The following is a 24,111-nucleotide window of genomic DNA, read 5'->3' on the forward strand; positions in this document are numbered from 1 at the left end:
ATCATTACAAATAATAATCAAAGCTATAGGGACCTCTAGCAAACCTTTGTTGACCTGATATAATACCTCTTGTTTACCTATTATTTGATGTTACATGTCCTACAGACTCTATAATATCACTTCCAATAGTTTGTACTGTAGTTTGTTTTAAAGCAAAATCACACAACCTTTAAATTATCATCAAAACAGAATTTATGCTGAACATAAAGTATAAGATTACATTTGAAACACTGGATGCTACACACCACCATTAACAGCTGTAAATACATTTCCTCTGGTACATTTGTCCAGTAGTCAAAACAAGCTCCACTAAAGCAGTACTTTATTCCCAGTTTACCACTTTTCACATGTTTTACAGGTATTAATGCTGTTTTCTATATACCATTTTTATAGCAGTAGTGCTGCTTGTCATTCAGATCACATCCAAACCAATAAAAGCTTATTTACAACAGCCTTATCAAACTGAACCTCTTCACAGAGCAGATGGAAGAAACTCAAAACAAAGATGATTTCAAGTCTAGCCATCCGATTTATTATTAGCATATCCCTTTATCAGACCGGGAACTGTGCATGACCCCTATTTCTGAACAGTCTTTTTATGCGAGGTTGAAGCCCTGGTTGTGGTCAATAGCCTGCAGTAGTTTGGAGCGGAGCGTGTCCAGGTTGGTGTATTTGGGCAGGTCCAGCAGGTTAAAACAGGTGTGGGCCACGGGGAGGTAGTGCTCACCTCCTCCCGTCGGCTGGATCACCAACTTAAGACTCTTCATGCCCAAAATAGGGATACGGTCGCTTCCTGTGAGGAACACTGTAGAGACAAAATGTTATGCCAAAAATATTAGTTAGAAAATTTGTTAAAAAGAACTGTGGCACAGTCATAAAACTACCCAAAAGCTAATCAAACATTAGTCAACGTTAACCAACAGAGGTGCGTGATGTAACTTTTCTGTTGGTGAATACAGCACTCCACCTGCTTTTAGGTTTTCACACTGCTACTAGTTAGGCTGTCGTAAAAAGGCATTAGCTCTGAGAGCAGCGTGCTTGGGTCAGTGTGAATCAGCCACATTCTGATTCACATTAAATGGCCGCTCTGAGACCACCTGTTTCAAACGCTCTCAGCACATATAGTGCCACCAGCACATATAGTCCTTGCAGTGTATTTCAATAGAAAAAAATGGATAGTTTAAAAAGTGATGGTTACTTACATAGAAATTGTTTTTTCTTCTCTAAAGGAAGTTCATGAAACGCCTCCCAAAACAGGCGTATAGTCGGGTGTTCTGCCCAGTACTCCCCTTTATATTCTGTAGTCTGTTACAAAAATAAAAAATCAGTTAGTTTTGTTTTCATATCAAAACAAATTTAAAAACATAGGCTGCATCTGAATGCCTAAACAATTTTGGTGGCTGTAAAAATAGTGGTCGACTCAAAATTTACCACAATGCACTTTGAAAAGTACAGTACAGTACAGCAAATGTCACTGGACCACAATGCATTATGAGAGTTGGAAAAAAACAGACATCGAACCATAGAACAATGTTTATTCACTCAATGATTGCATATACCCTTTGTACTAGTAGGGCATTTTCTTATTTTGTGTAGTATTAGGCCTTTGTGATAACATTTGAGCTGTAGTTAGTTGAATAATTTACATCAATGACACATTTCAATGCTAGAACTAACAACTAAAGTGTTTAATTGTGCTATTTATTTATTGTTGGCCACATTTTGACAATGTGGTTCACTTCTTAGACAAAAAGTTCACTGAGATAATCCTGCTTTACAGATGTTGTGTCAGTGGTATAAAGTAGTTCCAATATTATCGAGTATTGTGATACTTTTCTGCAGCATTAAAATCACACTTCAAATGTGTTATCATGACAGGTCTAACAGGTTAGAGTGGACATTCAGACACAGTCATATATTTTCTCAGCCCAAACCTTCTCCAGCTCAGTCCAGTCGTAATTGGTGTTGCCAATAACCATTGCCTGCAGCTCGTTGGGTTGAAAAAGTTCCAGGACTTTTCCTCCACAGACTTTGTGAAATCCAGCGTAAAAACACTCAAACAGAGGCGCCACTGCTCTGTTGAACACGTAGTCTACATACGCATCCACAAACTCCTGTCTATATAGAGACAAATATACGATACAGATTATACAGTACAGATTGAAACAACTTCAAACAACTCATGTCAGCAATACTTACTTAATACTTTTAAAATCACAGTCTACATTTTAGTATTATTATTAATTTCTTTTCATTTTGTTCACTTACAGAGACAATAACATTTTTTTCCCCTCATAAATATTTTAATCGGTAAAATGCAGTTGTATTTTACAGTTGGGTGGGCAATACTATTATTGACTAAAACAAATCTTTTTTTCCCAACAATAAATGGCATTCCTTCAGAAAAGTGCCAGAACATGCCTTGAAATTTTATGTTTTGGTTGAGGTTTTATAGTAGACAATGTGAACAGACTGTAAAATAAATGTCAAAATATAACCCTTGTTAGGAAGATTACAAAGCATGTTTATGTTACTCTTTTTGCAGCTTTTTAACAATCTATTTTTTTATAGACAATATGAACAAAATTGTATATATTTGCATACCTTAAAAAAATAAATGACTATATTTCACACTGTACTGTTTGTACCTGTTTGATTTGGTGACATTGACATCTTCTCCGTTCGGCACCAACTCCAGGACTTCAGTTGCACCGAAGTGTTCCTCTGTGATCTGAAAGAAAAAAACAAACATTTCAGTACATTATCTCATTGATGTGAAAACATGTTGAACAAGAAGTGATTTCTGATAGGCTGGTTTAAGGTGTGACCTGTGTAGTACAAGAAATTTAAGAGAAATTATAATGGTTTAGTGAAAGGACTTGAAGGTGCACTATGTAAAGCCCACCGCCTGCTTGTCTTGTAATATTTGAAATATTCACAAAATTGACTGGCTATGTAAATTAGTATACCTATTATATCGTAAGTATTTTTTAAAAATCTTACAGTGAAGTTTAAGCAGAAGGTCTCCTCCAGATCATCCTCTGTGTAGTCCAGTAACTGCTGCAGACTCCTGTTTATACGAAAGTCAGGATAAAACACATTTAGAGAGGAGCAGACAATAAGTATTTCTATTTATGAAATATTTTATATAATCACATTTCAGTTCTGTCATGTATTTCTATCCTAATAGTGCTGTACATCTTCTGACCTTCCCACATCAGGCATCAACTCTTTAAGGTCCTCCAGTGTTGGTTTCTTCTTTAGCAATTTCTTATACAGCGCCACTGGGAAGTTCAACTCAACTATTGTCAGATTATATATGGCCAAACCACAGATGACCCCGATCAGGTTAAACAGGTCTATATCCTCAAAGGTCTGCAGGAAAAACAAAGACAACTTGAATTCCTGTCATATTAATTTTATACTGGATCTAAAGGATTTCCAATATTACACAAAATTAATTCTTGTGAGCTTTAAGCCAAGTTATAATGTTATTACCTCATCAAATACATATCTGGAGTTGTGTTTTTTAAATCTTCCAAATGATTCTAGTGAAGGTGTATGGAATCTAAAAACAGTGGAGCACTTCCTGTATTAACACATCATCACAAGGTGGACTGTTTTCCGTTTAAGAGTCTCAGCCTGAATATTCAGAGTTTGTGTATTAAACATGTGTGAATGAAACAAAAGACAACTCCGGGTATGTTTTTGATGTGAAAACAACATTATAATATAGATATAAAAACAGCGTAATATAGGCCTTTAAGTATAAACAAACCTTGTGTGAAAACCATATGAGCCGTGAGTCCTCAAAGTATCTGAACATGCCGTATTTAGGATCCAAAAGCTCTTTCATGATCAACAGGAAGAACTCTTTCCTCACTCCTCCAGCATCGACCGCCTCCTCGCCCACGAAGATCACCTGCAATTACACAGCAAGGGATTTATATTGCATTAGACTAATATGTTCAAATCATATTTTATTTACTGATAACAACAGTGACAGGACAATGACAAAAATATTTTACATAATGGTAAAGGTGCATTATGTAACTTTTCTGGTGGATGTCTGCTGTCTGCTTATCGCCATAAGGATGTTATTGCTTTGTCTGGAATCCGCCACATTATGGCATTTAATTTATCCAGCTGACATTTATTCAGTTACAGTTACTGTTTTTATGGTCACCTCTCCACAGATCTTAACTCCAGAGATAGTTAAACACTTTGGCAAAGCAATAACATCTCCATGGAGACAGCAGGTGGCAGATCCTCCACCTCCTCCACCTCCTCCTCCTCCAAAGTTACACAGTGGACCTTTAAAGCCGTTTATGAGCAGTAAACCCAAAAGGGCTCTCTATGATTTGTTCCTGGTTGAATTGGGACAACATTGCTGTTATAGCCATTACAGTCCAACTCGATATAGCTGATCAACTACTTGGAAGTTCGCTGACACCGTGAAATCACATATATAGAATAACTTGGTACTGTTTTCAAGAATTGTATTGTTTTTCATTTTAACCTTATTGACTCTTAGTAACATTATTTAGTACATACTTAGGTCACTTGTTACCTTGAGGGGCTTTTTGTAGTCCACATTTTTTGATTTCCTCAGGACCTCCATTGTGTCTCCGACGATGTTTTCTCTGCGGACGATGAGGATGAGGCAGGGATTCACCGACTCCACCGTGGGAAGAAACATGGAGCTAAAGTTCTGCATCTGTGCCTGGTCCACTGCCATCTGACACAAAACAAGACCATAACCTTGTTAGAAAAGGACAATAATAAGGCTTAAAAGAAAACTATTATTTTTAAACAATTTGTTATACTGTTTTTATGCTGCTGATAACATGGATCTAAGTACAGTCTTTCATTTCTCTGTATCCTTCATAGTGAAATAACTTCTGGTTCAAAGGAAAAAGTTTGTCATAGTAGTTAAATAGCACAATATAACGAGTTATATTAGAGTTGTTCAATAAACAAATTTTCATCAAATCAAGATCTAGTTGTTTCAACTCTAGTATAAGTACGGTTTTGAATACATTTTGTGCTACACTAATAAAAAACCTGTCTTGTCTATGTTCATGAAATTATCTGAATACTGAATGCCATATTTTGTTGTATTTAATACAGAAAAATAAAATACAATTGAAAACCCTAAATGTTTTGGCCTAAAAATGTAATCTAAATGTCCTAGTTCATATTGTAGAAGAGCATTGGTAAGAATGAAATAGAAACGTGATATTATACAAACTATTAAATGTGCAAAACATAGCAAAAAGGGCCCAATAAACCAAATATGCTGCACACATCTCCAATTTAAGGAAATATATAGAAAATAATTCCAACTCATGTATTTGTTACTTCACCTGCATCTGTAAAACTGCATCAGTCTGAAGCAGAGTGGTCTTTGCTGGTGCATCAAATACAAATGGATACCTGCATAAAGTCACCAGACCATCATGTCCCTGAAAAATAAATATTAAAATAAATACAGGAATAATTAAGGTCTCTATAAATGTAATAATTATCAGTATCAGTATGAGAAACTTACCATGGGATACATCTGCTTCTGTATCCACATGACATAATCATTCCTTATGTCTATGAGGTTGTCCAGTTCATGAATGTAAAATTTATCATACTGGATAATCTGCCCAGTTTTCTCATTTACCTGTCACAAAATATACAGTAGAAATAAGTTTAAGGCCAACTTTGAGTAATTAAATGGAATGACATAACATTTGGTGCATTAAATACAATAAATAAAGGTATATTTAATTGTATAGTTTGTTATTCTGAAGTAAAATGTAAAAAAAATATACACACACATACATTATATATTATATATATATATTATATATATATATTATATATATATATATATATATATATATATATATATATATATATATATATATATATATATATATATATATATATATATATATATATATATATATAAATAATGAGATTTTGGTACATTCCAAAACTCCAGATTAAGATTCCATTGGAAAATTTTGTGTGCATACAAAGTGCATTTTTTTCTTGATGATTTCAATAGGCACAAAGGTTGTAGTTAGCCTTGGGCCAAATTTATAGAGATTTTATCACTTATATTGGAAATTGCAATGGCTGATACTGGGTCTCCAGCTGTGTTTACACTTGCACAAAAACCACATTGAAATTGGGACTAAACTGGGATGACGTGGAAGTAATGCTAAACCAGGACTGAACCAGGACCAGAACAGCAAAAAACAAGTCATCAGGACTAAACTAGGGCAGAACACTTATTCTCTGGCTTTTAACACGGCATACTGCTATCAGTTAATTTCTGTCTTTTATTTTATTTCATATATACAAAGAACAGTTTAGTTTCAGGCCAGTGCTTAGTACCATATGCAGTATCTCCAGCAGTCGCAGTGATGTGTCTAAGAAACAGGAGAATATCCTCTGCTCCACCTGAGGGATTCCCATTTTGTGCATCTGCAGCAGGTAAACCACAACCTCTTTATACACCTCCACCAGGTGCTGGAAGACTGGGGGCTCCAACCGACTCCACCAGTTTCCTGAAATAATAAGACAACTAAAGATATTAAAAAAAACATGACATGTTTTGGGAAATAACGAGAGGAAAAATGATTTTGACAAACTTATACTTGCCCCTTTGCTATTGTATTTGGCAATAGCGTTTTAAAGCAGTTATATTTGTGGGACAAATGTAATTGTGAGTAGCTAAAAATGATTTTTTTTCATGTAATAAAAGTAAAATTTTGTAAAGTACAAATATAATGTAAATGCAGATCTCTCAAAAGAGATCGCTGCGCACTGTCTGTATATAATTATAAAGCATTTTTATCATTCGCAAACAAGTAACTAAAGCTTGCGCACTGTTAACATGCTAGTTTTTGTTAGCAGTGGTGTGACCATAAGACTCTGTTTGGTGTTTCTGAAAGTTGTGAAAAACTCAATATTTAGAATGCTAGGAATGCTTAAAATAGGTTTGGACAATTGCAAACCTTTATTCCCAAACCTACCTAGCACTTTGAGAGGCGGGTCTTTCAGGCTGATGACAGATTTAGCAAAGGGGATGGTAATGGTCACATAGTTGTTCCTGTCTCTAAAGAGGGGACACTCGGGCAGCGTGAGGTAGAGTCTGAGGGCTTCGATGTCCGGGGGAGAGCTCGGTAATCTGGGAATCAGGTTCTTTTCCAGATTGGCAGCAATCTATAGGTGGAGCACATCATGTTATTCAAAGTATGAAAAGATACCATGGTTTGCAGTGAATTTGCAGTTCTGGCATTTTTATTTAGGCAAGTAATTATTTTCTTCTATTATAGACCGTGAAATTATTCGCTTTGCAACATTACATTTCAAGCTTTATGCACCAGACAGATTCTATTCAAGAATTCAATTTCAAAATTCATGTAAGTTGTAACTCTAAAACTAGGTCCATCTCAAAAGCTCAATTTTAGAGGGACACCCAAAAGGTTGATTCTAAAACTCTAACCAAAAATTCAGATATAAAATCCTGATAAATTTTAAAGTTCAAAATTATAGCCTAAAGTTCAGTTTTAGAGTTCTATCCCAAAAGTTTTCAAAATTCACTCCTAGAAATACATTTATAGTCATTTGATATAACGGTTTAACTATCTCTTGTATTAAAATATAGAAATATGATATGAACATGTAGCAATCAAATTTCAACTAATTGCCTTTAATTTAATTGCCTCTAATATACAGTTAGAGGGGTCAAATCTGACTTGGATTAGTTGAGAATACCAACTCTGTTTGATCATGTTTAATATACTAAACCCTCCAGTGAAATGGTTCCTATCAACACTGACCAGTTGTGAGATCTCGGGGTGATCTTGTTGAATGAGTCGATCAAACAGGAGTCGAGCCGTGTTCATGTCGACACCTGAACATTTACCACTCGTGCTGTAGTGATCCGGGTTACTGTGGAAATTATAAGCACATGCACTAAAAAACAGCACCGATAAGGCAGACATGGGCAGCTCAAAAGTGTTGTCAAAAGCATAATAGTAAATAATAAAACTTATAGAAATTTTAAGATGCCAACTACTTGTCAGCTGAAAATCAGGTAATGCTGCTTTAAAAAGATAAAGAACAAAAAAATTCCAGTTGACCCAATATTGTTTTGAATTATGATGGTCATAATGTTATGGCTGATGTAACATAATAGATTTACTGCACAGACAAGTCCCTTTATACTAAAATCAATAAACCTCCAATACCAAGATCTATTATTCAAAGCACAAATGTTCTGTGGCATTTATAAAAACTCTCTCTGAAAGCTCCAATTCATCAGAGGCAGATGATCTCAAAATCCCAATAGTCCAATTACTTATAAGTAAGAGCTTAAACTGATAAAGATTAGAGACAGTAAATAATGTAACGTGTGTTTACCTCATGGAGAGAAATGATCCATTAAGACAACTCGCTGACGAAAACACAAGTTCAATTTCACTACAGAAACACACAAAAATGTATTAATAACAAACAAACCACAGCTCTGAGTATGTTTTTGAGGAGGCAACAGCATTAAACATGCCTTAAAGTCAACTGAGTATAAAATAGGACCTTCACGTGATTCGCACAGAAACTGGTAAAGCAGCATTTCAGTATTTTGAAATAATTTACAGAAAGACTGGAATCTCAAAGAACTGGTTCCAGTAGTTTAGTTTAAATTAATGCTGAAGCGTTTGGAAATGAGATCTATGGTTTGTAACTTTTTGTGATGTGATACTCAAGTTTTTTCTTAGATTGGTAGGAAAATAATTGAAAATATGTTATGTTATAGTTTAACACTGATCAGGTGACAAATTGAGAAGATTTTTTGTTTGTTTTTAGTTTGTTTTTTTTTAGTTACACAACACTATGGTTGCTAGAAATACTTATGTCACATCTGCTGCCCATGTGCAACAAGTAAAGTAAATCGTAAACTTCTAAATTTCACTAAAGCAATGAACAAACTTGACAAACTTGGGAACACTAGGTAAGATTTTTTGTTGACATAATTAAATTTAAGATTTGTCCATGTTTTAGTGAGATTAGTAATCTGATCCATCACTTTCTTTTTAAGTAGGAGTAGTTTCAGTTGAGTTTAGTTTTGAGCTTTACTTGAATTTCCATAAAAAATAATCAAACATTGATGGAGGTGTAATAGTCAACTTACTTGGTGATGTCCAGCGGCAGTCGTCCTGATGAGTACGAATGCCATTTCTGAATCAAATCCCCATCTAAGGTGCAAATCTTTCTTTGGCCGTTCGGTAATTTTTCATTGTCTGTAACTGGAGAACTCTGTCAAAAAAGAACAAAAATCCAGTGTAAACACAGAAATGTATAAGAGCAAAATGTATCTGAATGTATGCAGGCAGTTACATTTGAAGTTCGATAGTGGGCAAAGCTCTGATCTCCTCCAGCGTAGATCATTTTGACAAGGCAGCATTCCCCTGACTCTGCAAGACAGTTAGCAGCACTATGAATAAAGCGGCATAATGACAAACCTGAGTGGGAACGCCTTTACACGGAACTGACCTGTAGCTTGACCTGGTGGTGTCACCTGCTTGTCTCTATGGAAATACATGAAATTCCATGAAGACAAGCAGGTGAAAGACCCTCTACCACAAAAATTAGACAGTGTACCTTTAAGTCTTTGTTGTTTTTTTCTTTATTTAAACCACTGCAAACACTCTAACCACAGTCTCCTCCTCACCCGAGTCATTGTTCCCATGGTCGTTGGGGGTCCAGGGCCCTTTGACTGAGGCGGGGCTCTTTCTGTTGGAGGTGGTTTTGAGGCCAAGCTGTCCATTTCCTCCGAGGCCAAACGAGTACATCTTACTAGATGAGGGAGTGTATGCCAAAGTGTGCTGCCTGGAAAAAAACAAAACAAAAGCATAGATTTAATACTTGCCGTTAAAGGTGCATTATGTAACTTTTTGGTGGTGAACTTTTCTATGCCTGCAATGCTCCACACTACAGCGTTACTCTTATCCAATTTCTTCTTTAAGACCATAGTATGCAACATTGTAGCCAAAAATAGACCAAAATGAAGGCATGTTTTTATTTTTGTTTACTGAACTGTAAAATGTGCATTCTTACATTGAGCAGGCTTGCATCTTCACAAACCTGACTCTTATTTGGCCTGGACGAGGGCCTTCTGCTTGTTTCCATGGAAATTATGTTCTTTTGGCCATAATCCATCTCCATGGAGAATGTTCTTAAATATAGCTTTAAGTTTCTATTCCCATGGAAGATGTTGCTCCATTTCCTCACCTGCCACATGCGATCTGCGTGACTACATTTCCCATGAGCTCAAAGACTTTTCTGGGGTTGATCTCGTGGTTTGTCGAGTTGTGTCCCAGCTGCCCGTAACCTCCCGCTCCAAATGTAAACACACCACCCTCCTGGAAAACAAATACAGGCACATTTTAACCTTACACAACCACAAGGTCAAAACATTATAAGGGCAAATACAAGCTTCAGCTTTCTAAAGTGAAACTAAACTCACATGCACACAGAAATCTAATTATTATCAGATTTCTGGACATTTAAGATTATCTAAATGACATGACATGTAAACCTCAAAAGTAAACGGAGGGACTATGATCAGAAAGAAACTAGATGATTTTACTCCTTACATTTCTTTAGAATACTCTTATGATTAAAAAAAATCAGATAACCACATTTAGAGTGTGCATGTAACTGCAGCCAGAGTCATGAATGAGTTGTTAGTTTTATTCCAAGTCAGAGTTGAGAAATCTGTTTTGGCAACTTGACATTAAGTTTCAAATGGACAGTATTTATGTTTGAACATAGGCCATCTAATGCTCTTTCACAGTGAACTATACGCATTCTGTTAAATTAATTGGTCACTTTATTTAATTATTATGGATTAAGAGTTAACCACCATCTTAATATCATCATATATTACACTTCATAAATATGGTATTTAAGTGTTTGACATATGATAGAGCTTTAACAACAATCTACTTTGGAAAATATTGTTAAAATTATATGAATAAAGGTAAAACACAGCACAAATATTCTATTAAAAACCACAAGTACCTTTGTGAGAACCGCCGTATGATCCTCTCCACAGCAAATATAAACCACTCTCTGTGATCGCAGCGACTTTAACAGAGTAGGGAAGCATCGATCTAATGGAATAACAATTTAGATACATTTACTTAGTGCCAAAACCAATTAATTTCATTGTTTGTATCATTTTAAATACATCAGCATGTCAGTATATTGTATGGGTAAGACAATATTTTTCAAAGAAACCTAAAAACTATCTACAAAGGTCAAAATGAATCATCCCACTATGTCTTGCATATTAAAGCTCTGCCTCCTACATAATAGTATTAAAGGTTTATGAAATGAAACTTTCTGTACAATATTGTAAACATGGCAAAATCTGAAAGTTAATGTGACATAAATAGTCAGGTTAAAAGCATGTAAAGTTTAGGATTACTTTTTGCAGTATAGATTGAATTTAATTCACTTTTTATTCTAAACTACTTACAATATTTTTCTAGTTCTTGCAATTACATAGTGATTTATATAATCTCAATAATCAATTAACGGAATATTCATGACTTTTGGAATTGAGCAGCACTACCATTTTGAAACTTAATATAACACATTTGATGTATTTACTGTAGTGTCACGATACTAAAACTTCAAACTCAATGTTGATACCACAGTGATGAAAAAAAACAAACAAACAAAAAAACAAAACATTGAGACATTAGAATGTAAATTTCAGGATAAATTAATAGTGCCTTCTTTAAGTTATCATGTGGTTCTATACTGGTGTTGATAACGTTCAAGATTACTCTAAAACTGAGTAAAATGTTGTCATGTTTATAGATTTTATTTTTTTCCAGTATTAATACTTAAATTAAGTATCTATTTTCAATATAGGTTTTAGTATTGATTAGTATCTGATTTTTGATACTTTCGATAACCCTACTTTACTGTTGAGATTTTCATACAGATTTTTTACATTTAATTAGGGCTGCATAAACTTATCGAAATCGCAATATTGGATAACGTAATAAACAATATTGTAAAAAAATATTATATTGCACCATGTATATTGCACTGTACACGCTCTTAAAAGGTATGTTGGCCATTGCTATCCATCAGGAGAGAAAAACGCTGTATAAAATGTATTTATAAGGGACTACTTGATAGACTGCCTGAATATCTCACTTGTTTGCTGAACTTTGACGGAGAACTTTTGATGCAAGATCTCATTGTCTACTTCTAAAAACTACCACAATAGAATTGAAATGGGAAAAAGCTTTCAGTTATTTTGCTTGCCAAAAATGTAATACATTTTAAGGACATGCAAAACTGGATACACTGGTGCCACTAATGCATGTTAATAATCTGGTGATAGACATTTATAGTACCTGTTTTGAATGTTTTAAATGCACCTAGGCAGTTGTTATTGCTTTCTTTGTTTTGTTTGTACTGTCTAAACAGGGAGCTCAATGGGGTCTCCCTGTATAAATAAGATTTAAGTCAAGATTTTTTAGCCTCGCTATGTTATTGGTTTAGTGAGTTTTTATTTTGACAGAAACTGAAAATGTACAGTACTACTAATGCCTTCCTTTACTAGTCTAACTATACTAGTAAATTAGGACATGTACATGTTTTCATTTAACTGAACTTATTGTGTCAAAAAGTATATTAAAATATAGCAATAATATTGTTATTGCAATACAAAATAGTTCAAATATCACATCTTTTTCTCATATTGTACAACATCTAGGGTTATCAAAAGCATTCAAAATCAGATACTAATCAATACTACAACTAGTACAAAAACTGATATTCATTTAAGCAAGTATCAATACTGAAAAAATAAAATAAAATCACTTGACTGGATTGAATTGGACCTTTCTAATAGTAACATTCTTACCATTAGTGTCACTGAGCCCGAGTTGACCAAACTTGTTGCATCCCCACCCGAACACTGCTCCTGAGAAAGTGCGTGCAAAGCTGTGAGCGCCCCCTGCTGTTATCTGAGCGAAGGGAATGCCCTGAAGAGACTGGACCATCTGAGGAGTGCAAACACTCTGTCCATTTTTTCCCAGACCCAGCTGACCATAACGGTTTTGGCCCCAGGAAAATATGTGGCCTCCTATGGAACAAAAGCACAGAATTAAAAATATTAGAGTGAAATCTCATCGATGCGTAATGGGTCAGGATGTTGGAGTCATGTCATGCGCTGCTGGGATGAGAGAGGGGAAAAGCCTTGAGCGACACTGGCCTGTCAGGCCACATATATTTTTAATATTTCGCATTGACGGAAATGTTTCCCTAATTTCTCCAATTGATGTCAATGGAAAACTTTAAGCCTTGCAGTAGTAACAATATTTATAGTTATTATATAATGTCTATTAAGTATACCTACCTTTTGAAAGTGCATGGGAGTGCCAGTATCCACAAGCTACCTGAGCAATTTGTACATCTGACAAACTCTTGATGTTTCTGAAAAGTAGAAATAAATATTTTAATTCTACAGAAATGAATAATTCATGCCACTCTCTATTATTTAAACTTTTGTTAATAACTTTCAATTCTAGTTCAATATATTGAGCCCACACACAACTACAACTGAAACTTTTAAAAATCATGCTATTGTAGTGATGTACAAGGAAATTCATAAATGCCATTTGGTAGATATATCTAGCCACACAAACCCAGAAACTATACAACATGTCGATATGGTTCTCTCAAATTCAAATCAAACTACAAATCAAATCTTGCTGCCAAATGTAGGACTTTCAGATCAAAACAAATGATTTTAACCTCCTCACATCACCAAGATTAAAATCAATGTAATCCCCAGTTCATCCAGAAGTGGTTTGTGGTAGAAAAGGTTAGGTAGTCATTTAGACAATGTTTCAGAAATCATCCAAAAGTCATTTTCAATCTGACAGAAATGGTTAGAGCAGCTAGAATTGGTACTCTCCTGAATGGAAATTAGTCCTGCCCAAAGGGTTTCCAAGTTAAATATTACAGAACTATTGCTGGGTTCTAGACAAAATTACTATTAGTCTACTTTTTATATTGATAAAAAGGTAAAGTGAGCAAATATATAATATTAATATTATATTATATTATATTAATCTTTTTATTTATATTAAAATGTGTTATCGGGAGAATTTTACAGATGAACAGAAACCAATCAGACCATTCAGTGCTTACCGAGGCACGCGAACACATTCATCGAAATTGCTGAGTCCGAGTTGCCCATCAGAGCCCAGGCCCCAGGAGAAAACCTGCCCTTTATCATTCAAAGCTAAAGTGTGAGCATCTCCACATGACAACGCTTCGATGATCTGTGCGTCCAGGGCAACCACCTGCTCTGAAGGACAAGAAAACTGAATGAGCAAGAAATTCTGCAACATACAAAAACATAGCAGCACTCTACACACAAACAAACACACTATGAACAACCCTAAACTGTAATTGTACTATTTAAAGTTTATATTTTATAGTGTAAGATGAGATAAGGCTTCTAATTTATTTTTTTTTTAGTTACTGCTTCCAACACTCCTCTCCTCACCTTAACCATAACCCATTTTCTAACGTTAAAGAGGGGGTATTATGCAAAATCGAGTTTTTGGAGCTTTCTATATGTTATAACATGTTACAATGATGTTCTCTTCCCTAAAAAACATGCATAAACTGGTTTTACATCTCATCCATGCCTCTTTGAGTAATCTGGCAATCTCCTTATGGCTAGTGGTACGATTATGTCCAAGACTACACAACCCATGCTTCCGTGCAGCAACTTTCCATAAGTATACAAAACAAGGTACAAACTAATACACTACAACTTCACAAACTGAAAGCAATGTCGAGTTTGATTAGTGGAATGAAGAGGGAGTGATGTGGGGAGCAAAGGCAGAGGGGACTCAGAGCATCAAACATGCAACCAAAATGATTACACATTTTAATATTTTGTTTTCGCCTAATATAGCAATACAAGATAACACCTAATCTAAAGACGTTGTGTTAACAGTTAATACCACATAGAAGTGTAACCCTGTGCCTTTGAATCTACCGGCACATCACCTTTGCCCACGTTAACCCCGCGACTCACGCATTGCCATAGCAACCAAATCACCCATATGGCTCCTACACCCTCTTTCATTATAACTGTTGCTAAACTTCATCACTTCAAATGACCAATCACAGCAGACTGTCCCTCCGGAGCATAATATCTAGCTCTAACCTGCTCAGATCCTCACCTGGTTTCTTCCTGGCCTTGTCGTGGCCCAGCTGTCCCAGGTCATTGCAGCCGCAGGTGTAGACCGTCCCATCATCGAGGAGGAAGGTCGTATGCCTGGTGCCACAGCCCAACCCACACACCCGTTTACCGTGGAAGAAGTCACATTTACGAGGCTCCACTACAATCTCCTCGTCGATGCCGCCCAGACCCAACTGTCCATATGAAGCATTGCCCCAACACAGCATGGTCACTCCCCCTTTCCACGGCCAACCAAATGTGCCTCCGTCTCTGTCAAAATACAACACATTTAAGTTATCTTTTCATAAATTAGTTCAATAAAGAGGAAATTTAGCACTTTTATGAAGTATCAATGTATAAAGAAGAATAAGAAATGAGTTCTGCCCTTGAAAGAGTACTTCGTTAGTTCCTAAGTGGACAAACTATATTGAAAAAAGGAGCAAAATAAGGTTTAAGTCATGTTTTAACTATTTTGGATATGTAGTCTATCCTTTCTTCCACAAACAGCAAAATATCTCGTGATTTGGGGATTGTGTATTGTTGTTATTGTTATTGTGTATAAAAATTGTATTTTCAGTCACCTCTATAATATTAATGACCCTGAAATCTAATCTCAATGTATAGCACATATTTTTCCTTCCTAAAATCCTTCTGCCTAATGTTACAGCAGAGACATTATTTCAGGTAATTAATCGAGTTAAAAAAAATATTTATGAAGCTTAAACAATATGGTTGTACTCATTACTGTGTTATATGTTCCTGAAAATGTGTAGTTAAGTTTTTGTAAAATCTAATATTTAAGCTTCTCATTTTAAAACTTAGATGACATGATTTGTATATGTACAGCCTTGTTCAATTCTTTAACTATGAACCATGTCTTCTAGAAGTTTCCCTCCACATGAATAAGCAAGATATTTCTGGCTGTTGAGGCCAAAGATCAACAGTGAGCTGATCATGGTCCTGAAAAAGTACACAATAACTGCACTCAATGTGATATAATAATGGTGGTAATATGGGGCAATTTAAGGTGTTAGAGTACACTTTATATAGTTACTATTATGAAAAAAAATGGAAGCTTTTCAATTTGTGTCAATTCCTGTTTAAACTCATAGTGCTGTATTTTACTAGAGCTAACATAATAATAATAAAAAACATAAAAAAAAAAAAAAAGCCTCAACCCCAAAATGAAAATAAGACGTTCAAATTTGGTACTAAAGTTGTGCTTTTATACAAGTGAATTCTTTGATGGCTCTCACAAGACAATACTTTTATTTATTTATTTATTTATTAAATCATACAGAAAGATGGAAACAAAGTTGTCAATGTGTCTCATTTAGACAGAAAATATTTATACATAAATGTATTTATATATTTATACATACTGAGACATAACAGTCCCATCTGATTTTCAGCAGTGAAGTTGTGGAATCCTTTACTCGATTTTCATCCTGAAAAGAGTGTTGTTTTAAATATCTGTAATATTACAATATAGGTACATCAATCAGAGTTTTATCACAAGTAAAATGCAATGTTTTATCCCAATTTTTCAAAAATAAACGAATTTGAGCCGCTCACTACGCATACATTAAAACCAGGCCAGAAGGGATTTTTGAGAGAGGTGTGAACACAGCCATATGTTCAATTAGGCTTTTTGTGGTGGTGGTAATATTTAAGCAGTAAAAGATGGCCTGTTATTACAGTCTTCTCAGCATGTCCAGGTTGTTTTGGGACATATTTTTGTTTACCTAACAATAAAAACCCACGTAAACACAATAATGCTGCGACACAACACTTGTAAAAACACAAATGACTTCGAAGTCGAAGATTTGTATTTAATGAAGTTATCCTAAATGCATGCAACAGGCTACTCCAAACCCACAACAATAAAGCAAAACAGTCATTCTGCTGAACTGTCTACTTCTATTGATATGCCCAACTACTACTGCACGCATTTTAGTAAATAACTATGCCATTTGAAACTTTTATAACTTCAGATACAAGCTCTGGGTTAGCCACTACGTAGAAAACATCTAGGTTTGCACTACACTAATGATTAAGAAGCGATTTTAAGTGGTTTAACACGTGGTTTTGTCGGATATAGCCCTGATTACTGCCAGGTGCTAGCTGCTAATGTTAGCATGATCTGACATAACTGCTTAGAGTGGGTATATTCCTAAACAGATTACCCTAATGGTTGAATATGTAAGTTTGTGAAGGTGTAAAACAATTATGTTAGTAACAAGCTTTTTTCACGCTGGGGATTTTTTTTATAATTTTGCACGAGTGTGAGACATATCTTACCAACTCCGTCAGATATGTGATCACTTTCTTTTCCTTTCTCTTCGCTCGATGAAGCCAGATTTACCGCTGGACATTGTGGCAATAGTAGCACATTTTCCAGAGAGTACTGTCAAAACAGAAGAGTCAGCAAATAGTTTAATATTTAGTCCAGATCGACCACAACTCTACGGCTATCTGTCAACAACTGCTGTAGTGAGGAGCCCCAGTGTGAAGAAATCAGTGAAGTTTACGGAAAGGAGGTCAAGACAACTTCCTGCATTTCAAAATAAAAGCCTCTACAGTTTTTAAGCAGGTTGGAACACTTGGTAATTTATTCCCAAATGTTAGTTTTTTCGACAAGTTTGCTCCCTTACCACTGTCCAATCTACACAATACGGCGTTTAGTTAATTCCAATTATTGACAGGTAATTGTAACTTCAAACTTCAAAGACATCAAAATGAGGCTTCTAATCATCTAAGAAAACCGAAAACTTATCCTAATACTAACTAAGGTATGACCTCTGTCTCATTTGTAAAAAATAAATAAATACATTAATAATAACAACAATAATAATAATAATAATAATAATAATAATAATAATAATAATAATAATAATAATAATAATAATAATAATAAGCTTCACCTACATGAAAAGTTAAAACTTTAATACTTCTCAATTAAAAGTCCTACTCACGTGAAATTTCTCCCACTTTGCTTACCTTGTTTTGGAGATCATTTGGGGCTTTTATTTTTGAACCGCCCTGGACAGACCGGAAGTGTACCAACTGTACTGATCAGTGTTTCGTCGAAGTGAAGAAATGTCGCGAATCATCCAAAATGTTCTAGACGGGAACAGGCCGCGCATGCGCTCCTTTCTGTAGTAAAACGGTGCCGGAGCTTATCCGTATTACACAATAATACTTTATATGGGTGTCAAAAGGCAGCCTACTTAAAGGTACAATAAGTAACTTTTCTCGGGTATGCTCTGCCTGCTTGTCTCCATGGAGATGCTATTAATTTGCTTGCAGTTTTCCACCGTATGGCATTAAACATATTTATCCTGCATTTATTCAATTACAGGATATGTATTTAATGCCATACTGTGAAACATTCCAAAACAATAACATCTCCATCGAGACAACAACCTTTGACTATCTGGCCCATGGCAAAATTTGTGCAACCCAAAATTACAGTAGATTTACTAACTTCTAGGGTATCAGTAGTAAGTCATCTTAATGTTTCCGCTACAGTGCTTTTTATAATGCCATTTATGAACACTAATAAAACTGTAAAACTATTTTGCTTCAATAGTCACTTCAAAACATGTGGGTCAAAATGGTTATGAAATCATTAATGTGGTTTCATTAGTCAAGTAATTAGCTAAATCATTTAAGCAATTCAGTCTAACCTTTGTCTCTCTGCTGGGTGTTAATGATGTGGACTGCATAAAGAAGATTTAAATATACAGTCTATGGCGTTACGGACGAACTCTTTTCAGCCTCAACCCGTGGAGCAGGGGAGTCACTTTGGAAGGTATAAGCCATAATATGTCTATATATAAGGTGGCACAGTGGGTGAGTGGCTAGCACGCACACCTCACACCAAGAAGGTTCCACATTCGAGGTCACCTAGGCCTTTGTGTATAGAAAAATACTACAAACTTTAAAATACAGCTTGTTTTACTCCAGAGTAGATGAAGAATGATTTGGCTCTCTTCCCTGTTATTATGTCTTTATTCTGCAAATAATTTAAAGACAGTGAACTTAATTAACGTGAAAGTGTTTACTGAATGAATGGTTGTCTTTCTATGCTAAACTCCATAATAACAGGAAGAGAAATAAAATGAAATAAAAAAACAAAGAGGTTGTGTGATACAGTGATGTTTCTTAAGTAATCATCAATGCGGATGTATCAGGCCGGACTGGAAGGAAATCAAGAGGAGAGATGTGGCCTAGAGGAAATTAACCTAAACTGAGACTCACGGAAAATCCATCTTATCAGATCTCAAAGAAGTGATTTGGTAATGACTGAAATAGTTCATCATCTTTTTTAATTACTGAGCCTTGAGGAACAAATTTGGTTCTGTCATGTGTTTGTCACATGTTGGAATGACATTTAGTCATAACAACATCTATTCTTGTAATTATTTTGCAGATCCAAGAATGAAAATATGAGCTGTGACTTCACGTTCTTGTTTATTAGGCCTTCAACAGATTTTATCCAGGTATGTTTTTAACACATGTTAAAATAACCTCTTAAGTCAAAACTATTTGTCTAGACTTACCCAAATCAATACCAGTCAATGCATTCTAAGGACACAGTAAATCAGTATGTCTCCCTCTGTGTAGACTTTGGACATAAAAACCTCTCAAAATAGCCTTAAAGTAACTGGTTGTGCATGGTACTGTTTACTCTCTGTCCTGAACATTTGACAGATGCTTTAAATCTTGCTAAATGACAGTTCTGCAGTTTCGTAAGTCACCTGAGAATGAACTGTTCAGTGTTTGTCGCCATTCATCATCAGATGCACCACCCAGTGAACGCACAAACTGTGTATTTTTAGATAACTGTGGTTTCATTATCAGCTCCAGATCAAGATCCTGTCTGGAAAAGGGTCCCTTGTCTCGATGGGTAACTCACTGCTCTAAACAGGTTAAATTATTGCCATTGGTATATCTTGTGCATGTGTTTTGATTGTTACAAAAATACCTTGAAACACATGCATTCTCACTGCTACATAAAAACAAAAACTCTACAAAATTCTTACGATAGCCTTAACCTATAAAAACACATATTTAACTCACATCATACTCAGGCAGTTAACTTCAGTGTATAGGCCTTTGAGCTTCAAGCAAAAATAATGATCTGAGTACCTATCTACTGGTCATGACACTTACGTAGAACTTTGTGCATCACCAGACTGCCTTCGTTCACGTTTGTTCGTTGTAAACAAATGGTTTGACTCATCCTTAATGAGACACCACCAACAACTTATTTATTTTCATTATACCATCAGGTGATATTTATAGCCACTGCCAGTCAAAATTAGCCGCAGATCACAACAGCTCATTTTACGCAGGCTGTTTGCAAAGGACGTATCACGCCTCCTTTTGTCTCGCTACTGTCCTGTCTTAGGGAAATGCGGTTTGTCATGTAAAGCAGGTTTTCTTAGGGTGTTTTCAATTTTACCTGACGCAGTTTAGCCCCGTGCTTTTAATACATGCATCTCAGACAGAGCACAAGTCTACACAAAGAAACCAGAGAGGACAAGATGTTGCACCTAGTTGGAGTAAGCTGGGATTTTTAAATTATGTTATCACAATCCAAGTTGTAAAATGTGGTGAGGAGTTTTGAATGTAGATGTTGATGCTGAGGTTTGTCTTTGCTTTAGGCTGCGATTGGTCTGTTGATGGTAGTAATGTGGTTTTCAAAAGGACTCCAAGAGGTGAGTTACTTTTATTTTCTTATTGAAAACATATTCAATTAGATATTTAAAGCCCTTACTGATTTTTTTTTTTTACATTAAAAGTACAATTTAGTAAACAGGAAAAAACATGAACGTGATTATGAAACAGAAAGAGGATTGTTTTTAAACCAAGACCTATTTCGGCCTAAATTTGGTCTAATTTTGGACTAAACTATGGTCTTAAGGTCTTAAACCTGCAAATAGTGCTGTAGGATTTGGTCACTAAAGCAGGACTTCAGTTGATTTGGTTATTGCCTGGTAACACTTCGGCATTCTCAGGTCAAAGATTAAATAAATAAAATATTCTGTTGCAATGAATTTTGCAGTGGTATCTCGATAAGTTGCAGTACAAATCATTGTAGTTTGATTTTTAACACAATATGCTTGTTCTTTGCACATTATAAGTGCTACTATAGGAAAGTAAAAAAATAAAAATGTGTTGCTTATTTTGTGTATTATTTAACAGGGAAATCAGTGTCAAAAGTCTCCAATACCTGATTCTTCTGGCAGCACTAAAACAGTAAGAATAATTAAACTTTTGATCTGTCCAATTTTCATTTCAAGGAGATTGCCCTTTTGAGAGTTAATAAAATTTGAATAAATCATTAGTCATGTCTAACGATATGTTGGGTGTCTTTTTAATGGAGAGGTTCACAGCCGATCCTCTGTCAGTAAAAGCATGCGGTTTAGTTCAGACTTCGCAGAGAAGAATTTGGGGATTTTAAATTTTTTATTTTGGATTAGAAAAAATAAAACCAAACAGAAAATCAAGAAAAGAAGTTGTGATTCTTTTTTTTCCCATATTGCCCAGCTCTATTTTGGATTACTTCAACTTTCATGCTCTGCACAAAGTTGACAGTTATTAGCCAGGTTGTTTGTTGTAGCTTTGCAATTAGCTGGGTGTGATAGTTCTTCTGTCTCTTTTAAGCATAGTTGGGCATGCCTGTGCCTTTGTACTGACAGCATACAACATGCAGATTGAGTAGATAAACATGTTTTAAAGTCTAGTTCTTTATGTCTGTCTGTATTAAAGCCAGTCTGATTCATAAGATTACACGCACTATCCTAGAATTAGAATGTTTGGATTTTGTTAGTGCGTTTGAGCACCGTAGATGCTCATAAGACTACAGATTGTGTACTAAACTAGTGAAATTATATCAATAATTTCAAGTTACCACATGCACTTATTATTGGAAATGAGATTGTTTTTATTATCAGATAGGTGGAGGGGAAATAAAAATAGATCAACTAAATGAATATAGTTTCTCAAACACACTTTATTTTTGGTTAATAAGTATTTAGTTGATATTATAGGTTGAGCTATTGTGTCAGAATTTCAAACAAGTCTTGTGAGGGAATTTTCTTGGTGTCGTAATACTGTTTTCAGCCATATGACTCTTGCTCAACACATGACTGAACACTAGTGGCATTTTAAAATTAATTTCAAAAACATTGTCTAGATGATTTGCTGTCATGTTTTAACTTACAGTTTGTGATGTTGTTGATGTGTGCCCCAAAGAAAATGTCCAGACGAATTGAGCTGGGATTTGATACTAATTATTATATAATGTTTAACATATACAACAATTATACAATTTGTCAAACCTCATCATTTAGTGGAGTCTTAGCTTTTTTTTTACCTAGCTTTATTATGCTTTAATTTCTACTGCCACAAAATAATTCATAGGAGACATTTATTTCACTCATTCATTTGTCAGGTACAGTGCATATTAACAAAGGTTATAACAGTTACAGTGTAAATAAACCAGATTATAGCAAAAATAATATAGTGTTGTCATAATACGCAATTTTAAAAACATTACAAAACGTGAAAGAATATGTTTTCATTTAGAACTTCTTGTCCAGCAACACCCACATAATAATTGTGCATTCAATTAGACACATTCAAAAGGGTTTTGCATTGACAAAGCTTTAAATCATACCATTCACTGTGGTTTGAACGCATACTTTCTGAGCCAATTCAGGCTTTACGGTTGAACGCACACCTCCTTTTGAATTAGAAGGAGCAGAGCCAAAACAATTAATCTGTGCCCTGAAATGAACTGGGTCAATGGACATTTGGATTGTAGTTTGTGATGGTTATCAACAAGACGATTTAATCTACGAATTCTAATCAAGATGCATACATTTAAAAAAGTAGTATGGTATTACAGTATAGTATTTATAATTTATAAACTTGCTATATTACCGGTAGTTCAAACTAAAACCTTATCAAAGTGTGTTTCCATTGGTCCCATTATAAAGTATTTCTGATATACAAATTATTGCTTTTGCGCTTATCTGCTTCTTTCACTTTTTGCGTTTGTGTAGCATTAACATTTAGTGGGGAAAAAAACATGACAATTCTCATCATAACTATAATAATCATTAAAAAAACCAAAGAGGTCAAATTATTTTTTTTAATCAAAGAGCATTTCAGTTGGTTCCATTGCAAACTATCGCTACTATACAAAGCTGTTTTCTGGTATATACTGATCTGTGCTTTAATGGGAACATCAATTATATTTTACACAATCTCTCAAGTCTCCCACTGGTTTTCAAAATAATAGCATGAAACTGTAGTATGTGATATGTAAATGGTGCAACCCAAAGATGCTTGTTTAAGTTCAGATGTATTTACATTCAATATTACTGCATTAATACTACACTTTAATTAGCCTAATAAAGAAATAATGATCAAATAGTTTATTAGAAATGATTCAGGCTTAGTAACTACTTAGCCTGTTTATCTGTGCAGTTGACTGAAAGGTGTTTATTCTGCGCTCTTTTCTTTTAATGTAAATTTTATGATGATTATTTGTGATTATTTTAATGTTTTTCTTATCCCGTAAAACACTTTGAATTTCTTTGTGTACGAATTGTGCTATAAAAATAGACTTGCCTTGCCTAACTGCTAACCGTAAGCCCTTAATTAAGTTGTTACCAAGCCTGACTCATTTGCTTAATATGAATGTCTTTGTCTTTGTTCATTCTTTATTAAGTCTAGTTTAGGTGCAGTTATTAATAATTTTGCTTTCTCTTCTACAGAAGCCATTAAGTGACGAGGAC

The 24,111-nt window shown here is 34.9% G+C and overlaps 1 protein-coding gene across 4 annotated transcripts; it reads right to left on the reverse strand.

Moving 5' to 3' along the window:
* Positions 1 to 174: 174 nt before the first annotated feature.
* herc4 (HECT and RLD domain containing E3 ubiquitin protein ligase 4) lies at positions 175 to 17,814 on the reverse strand. Of its 4 annotated transcripts, none has more exons than XM_033979953.2 (25): positions 17,597 to 17,814; positions 16,678 to 16,743; positions 15,297 to 15,565; positions 14,248 to 14,407; positions 13,451 to 13,527; positions 12,956 to 13,177; positions 11,089 to 11,180; positions 10,297 to 10,427; positions 9,737 to 9,894; positions 9,403 to 9,479; positions 9,197 to 9,321; positions 8,428 to 8,487; positions 7,845 to 7,956; positions 7,035 to 7,224; positions 6,394 to 6,566; positions 5,552 to 5,671; positions 5,367 to 5,465; positions 4,571 to 4,738; positions 3,779 to 3,922; positions 3,209 to 3,375; positions 3,004 to 3,070; positions 2,649 to 2,731; positions 1,935 to 2,118; positions 1,203 to 1,305; positions 175 to 805 (listed from the first exon to the last, which is right to left on the reverse strand). In XM_033979953.2, exons 2-25 carry the CDS (start codon positions 16,683 to 16,685, stop codon positions 597 to 599), a joined length of 3,198 nt encoding a protein of 1,065 aa, XP_033835844.1. In that variant the 5' UTR covers positions 16,686 to 16,743; positions 17,597 to 17,814; the 3' UTR covers positions 175 to 596. The 4 variants fall into 4 exon arrangements, with proteins under 4 accessions (XP_033835844.1, XP_055083198.1, XP_055083200.1 ...); XM_055227223.1 differs by having other exon boundaries at positions 17,601 to 17,805; XM_055227225.1 differs by lacking the exon at positions 16,678 to 16,743 and having other exon boundaries at positions 15,297 to 15,557; positions 17,601 to 17,805.
* Between the last annotated feature and the right edge of the window lie 6,297 nt (positions 17,815 to 24,111).

This window comes from Periophthalmus magnuspinnatus, chromosome 15 (genome assembly GCF_009829125.3).
Source record: "Periophthalmus magnuspinnatus isolate fPerMag1 chromosome 15, fPerMag1.2.pri, whole genome shotgun sequence".
NCBI lineage: Eukaryota > Metazoa > Chordata > Actinopteri > Gobiiformes > Gobiidae > Periophthalmus > Periophthalmus magnuspinnatus.